At 34.7% G+C, this 5,252-nt stretch overlaps 1 protein-coding gene across 1 annotated transcript; it reads left to right on the top strand.

The window, feature by feature from the left end:
* Window positions 1-547: 547 nt before the first annotated feature.
* On the top strand, window positions 548-4,458 carry LOC141705197 (uncharacterized). Its single transcript, XM_074508252.1, has 3 exons — window positions 548-661; window positions 3,651-3,850; window positions 4,137-4,458. Exons 1-3 carry the CDS (start codon window positions 548-550, stop codon window positions 4,456-4,458), a joined length of 636 nt encoding a protein of 211 aa, XP_074364353.1.
* Window positions 4,459-5,252: the final 794 nt, after the last annotated feature.

Below are 5,252 nucleotides of genomic sequence, written 5' to 3'. Positions count from 1 at the left end.
GGGTTTCTGACTCACATTTTAATATATTATAATCTGGGTGTACCTTTATTTAGATCTTTGAATAGAAAGAAAGGACTGAGAAGCTTTGAAAAATAGCCGAGCAGATGAACTTGTGACTGAGCTTTGAAAAGAGATGAGGGGCGGCCATGAGTGGCGGCGAAGAGCAGATGAATAGACTAAATATATTGTGTTGGGGCGGAGAGGAGTGTGTTTATATTTTAATTAAAAAAAGTATAGGCTTTCTGTTTACTTGAGCGGGCTGGGCTTCTATTTTACTTGAGCGGGATTTTTTCCCCCATTTTTTTTTAATTTTTTCACCGATCTAAAGTAACACCAGTATAGATGTTGGCATAGCAAATTTAAGGCAACAATTATAGTACCATTTAATTATGATGTTGCCATATATAAATATTTCCGATTTCATGCTACATAAGGCAACATTTTTTATGGAAACACCATTTTTGGATGTTGGTAAAGACCATTTATGTGGTAATGGGAGAAGGATGTGCATGTTCAAGCCACTAAAGTAATAGTTCCATCTGTTACTATGCCAAAGCCATCGGTCAAAGGGGAGTTGGACAACATAGATCTCATCAATCTAGCTGCAGCTGAGTTAAAGCTCAAAGAGAGGAAAGAAAAGATAGATGCAAGATTAGCTCAAGTATTTGGCTCAACTGCACAATAATCATGATCTGTGAAGCACTTCACACGGTTGAAGCCTCTTACTGTAGCAGAAATGAAGCTGGGAAAGGTGACAAGGGAGGGACATCACTTGTAGATGAAGTTAAGCCTGTTGTGGTGCTCAATCCAAAACCATCAACTTTTAGATTCACAAGCAAACATCCAATGCAGCTTGATCATTCACCTACAAGGCCTGATGAGTAGAAACGCATGGTCAAAATAATTGCTAGCTACAAGACAACCAAGGATGTAACTTTGAGAGACAGAATCGCAAGAATTTACAAATATAGAGAGATGATTTATGTAATGAGTGGACATCCAAGGTTTGAAGAAGTAAGGGAGTGAGAAGCTTTGAGGTTAAGGTCACAGCTAAAGAAAAAGCAGGTTGCTAAGGAAGCTTAAAAGAAAATTTAAAAGCTTGCTACTACAACTGAGAAGAAATTGGATGTTGAAGAAAAAAAAGAAAAAAAAGCCTGAGTAAAAAACATGTAAAAGAATAAATATAAGACTAGGGAGATGGGTAATTAGAATTTTAGAAGAAAAGGAAAGTGAACCATCTCAATCAATTTCTACAAGTCAACCAACTGTGCCCACTATGGAAACATCTGAAATCAAGGTCAATCCTGAGGTAAACTTTCATGGTGAACTTATAGTGTCAAAGGATGAACCTACATATTGGGAGAGTTTACCAATTCCAGATCTAAACATGCCACTGTCAATAAAGAAGAGAACCTCAAGAAGGAAGATCAAGCCAACCCTACCTCCAACCAAATCCATCTCAAAACCAAAGCCTACTGTCAACAAGGATGATCAACTCTACATCTGTGACATCAAAGAATTTTCTGACATTGAACTCTATCTGGATGAACTGAAAGAAGTGAGAGGAATTGATGCTACTTACAGACTTCCAGAGAGATTGGTGTTCAGATATAAGGGTGGTCATGAGATAATATGGCCTTTCTACAGGATTCTCAATGCAAGCTACAATGTCTTAGTCAAGGTATTTTATGCAATAAAAAAAGATTTTGGATTCTCAAAGGTTGTTAAATCAGAAATACTCAAGAAAATAAGTTCAATCAGATAAAGATGGAGAGATCCTAGTGCATTACCAAGGGTACTAACTATTCTAAATATTGGGGCACATGAAACCCTACTGAATTATGCAGTTTATAGATGAGAAGTATGTGAGAAGATTTTTCAGACTTGAAAACTAGCTTAAAGTTTCTAATAATGAAACTCTCAAAGAGATGCAAGAGGTGCTGGATATCAATGAATAAAATGAAGCTGAATTCTACAGACAACTCCAACTGCAAATTGAGAAAAATAATGAGAAATTGGGGAAGAAAACAAAGGAATCAAGGAAAAGAAAATGATTTGCTCAGTCTAGAGAAGCACCTTGATAATGACATGTAAACCTTCTTTAACCTTTTTTGTACATTTCATTTTTAATGCAGCACTTTGAAATTTTTCTACTTTTTTTGTATTATCTTAATAGGATGTTTTGTTATCATCAAGTCAACCTAAATTTATGCCTATAGTTCCATTGGACATAAATTTGGGGAGATTGTAAGAAATATGTTGTAGTCTTGATGATACCAAAACACCTTAAGTAGATTTATTAAGTGTCTTTTGTAGCCTTCAACGGATAACCACAGTTATCTATCTGTTAAAGGAGTAGCTTATTTAAATAAGTATATAGCACATTCTGTACACTATAATAGCTAAGGGATTTGGGAGTGTTAGTTTTTTTAAGTCGTGTTGATAACTAGAAAGATATACAAAATAGGTGGGCTAATTGTAAATATAAAATACTTTGTAATTTTGTATAAGTGAAAGAATATCAACTGCTAAGGAAACATCTTCCACTCCCAATCTACAAGCTTCAACGGATGACTCTAAAAGTTTCAACGGATAACTCATATGCCCTCAACGAATAAGCTAGTCAAGAAGCCTTCAACGGATATCAGATAAAATTGTCAACGGATGTTATCAAGAAAACTTCAATGGATGATACTAACATAGTGTCAACAGATAACACCTATGAAGCTTCAATAGATAATCAACAAAGAGAGCAGTTGATAGTGACTTGACAGAAGCTGACAGAGTCACATGAGTTGATAGTGCACAGAGGGAATGTGGCAGCCTCATTGCAGGTGTTAGAAGAAAATGTCCATTTCCATGCAAAACAAGCTCGTTCAAAGATGTTGTATCTAAGTTGGATTGCATTCGACAAAAAAAATGAAGAAGATATGCTTGGAACTAACTGATGGAAATATTATTTTTGTCTTATTAACATGTAAACTTGGTGAATAAATAAACCAAGTGTATGAAGTATCTTAGAACTTAACTAGAACAACAATAAGAACAAGCAATCTATATCTTTAGTACTCTTAAGTTTTAAGTTGTAAGAAACATTTGTAAGCATCTGTGTCCATTTTGCATCACAGAGATTTCTTCAATATATTCATCTCTGGTCGAATGACAAATCCATCAAAAAAATTTAAACTTGTGTTTATTTACTTTGTGTTAGTTGAATATTTTTAAAGTCTTATTTGCATTCTTGCATATTCACAAACACGGTTGTATATTATTTTCAAAAAAGTAGAAAGTAACAAGAGTTCCATTCAACCCCATTTCTGTAATTATGTTGTTATATTGTTAGGAAATAATAGATGGTTAAGGGTAATACAATAGATTTAGATGAGATTTCAACTGAATTTTGACAATGTCTGGAAGAAAATGGTATGAATTAGTTGATGAATCTCTTTAATGTTATATTTTGGACAACCGAGGTGGCTAGTGATTGGCGGTTGAGTCTGTAAGAATAAAGGTGATGCTCAATATTGTAGTAACTATTGTGGTATTAAGTTACTTAGTTATACAATGAAATTCTAAGAACGAGTTATTTAGTGCAGGTTTAGGGGAATCATTTATATTTCTACCAATCAATATGGTTTTATGCCTGGCAGGTCAATGATGCGATATATCTTGTTCGTTGCCTCATGAAGAAATATCAGAAGCGTCATAAAAATATTTATATGGTGTTTATAGATCTTGAAAAGGCTTATGATAGTGTCGCACGTGCAATAATTTGGAGATATTTAGAGGCTCAAGGGGTTCCGCCTGGGTATGGAGATGTTATTCAGGATATGTATTCAGCGATAATGACGTTTGTTCAGACATCGTTAAGAGATACTTAATATTTTTCAGTTGAGGTGGGCCTTCATCAGTGGTCGGTATTAAACCCCTTGCTTTTCATTATTATTTTAGATGTGATTACTAGTACCATCCAAGCTCATGTTTCTTGGTGTATATTGCTTGCGGAAGATATTGTATTAGTTATGGAATTTAAAGTTGAGGTTAATACAAGTTTAGAATGGTGGAGTGCATCATTAGAGGCTCACGGATTACGTTTGAGTTGTTCCTAAGACAAAGTATATTTGGGATAATTTCAGTGAAAAGAATCAAGAGATGGATGTTGCCATTTGCATTCTAGATGACCGTGTTCCACAAACTGATAGTTTTAAGTATATGGGCTTTATCATCAAGAGCAACGGTGATATTCTTGCTGATGTTACACATCGTATTAAGGCAAGTTGGATTAAATGGAAGGCTGTTATTGCATTTTTATGTGATAAGAGCGTACTTGTGAAGTTGAAAGATAAATTTTATAGATTGACAGTTAGACCGACATTGATGTATGGTTTCGAGTGTTGGCCATTGAAGAAATCCGAAGGACGTAAGTTGGAGACTGCAGAATTACGTATGTTACGATAAATTTATGGTTGCACAATGGAGAATTATATTCAGAATAATACTTTTATAAGAGTCATGGATGTTGAATCTATTTCCAAGAAAATAAGGGTTGAAAATATTTCCTTGAGAGTGTTACAAGATTTTTCTATCTAAATTGTTACTGCTAACAAAGGACCGGTATTAACTTTATAATTCAGTTAACTGCTGGTTTACACATTGTACAATAAGACATGCCATTAACCTTTAGTAAACTGTCACTTGTCATTTCTAATTTAGGACAAGTGAATCTTCTATTTCTGGCTTAACATATCTTTAGCATCCTGTGTTTACTTTGATCTTCCTTTGTCAGTTAATCTTCACCACTGATCTTGCACATCCTTCAACCTGCTTTTTGTAGACTTGTCAATCCGGCTGGTTGGATTGTTTGTTGATTGTAGATCTTGGATATTGAATTGGTCTATAATTTGTACTTTGAGAATTTACCTCGAGATCTTCAGTTAGACATATAGAGATCTTGACATCTCGATAAGTATATTGACTTATCGAGATCTCTAATACTCCATAGTGAATTTGACTTGTAGAGGTCTTTGAGTTCTCTATAAGAGACTTTGGCTTGTCGAGGTCTCTCAGCTTCATGTCTTCATTTTGACTTGTCGATAACTTAGAGTTCTCTAGTGAATTTTGACTTATCGATATCTCTGAGTTCTCTAGTGGACTTTGACTTATCGATAACTCAGAGTTCTTTAATGAATGTTGGTTTGTCGATAACTCTGAGCTCTCTAGTGAGGAAATCACTTGTCGATATCTCCAAACTT

Source organism: Apium graveolens, unplaced genomic scaffold, assembly GCF_009905375.1.
Source record: "Apium graveolens cultivar Ventura unplaced genomic scaffold, ASM990537v1 ctg8620, whole genome shotgun sequence".
NCBI classification, from domain to species: Eukaryota; Viridiplantae; Streptophyta; class Magnoliopsida; order Apiales; family Apiaceae; genus Apium; species Apium graveolens.
The sequence above is the reverse complement of the archived record's forward strand: the minus strand, read 5'-3'. Positions and strand labels throughout refer to the sequence as shown.

Coding starts and splice junctions, on each gene's coding strand:
- LOC141705197 (XM_074508252.1), top strand. CDS start 548: ATGCCAAAGCCATCGGTCAAAGGGGAGTTGGACAACATAGATCTCATC. Junction 662..3,650: donor TAGATGCAAGATTAGCTCAA/GTATTTGGCTCA, acceptor TATGCCTGGCAG/GTCAATGATGCGATATATCT. Junction 3,851..4,136: donor ATGTATTCAGCGATAATGAC/GTTTGTTCAGAC, acceptor GGATAATTTCAG/TGAAAAGAATCAAGAGATGG.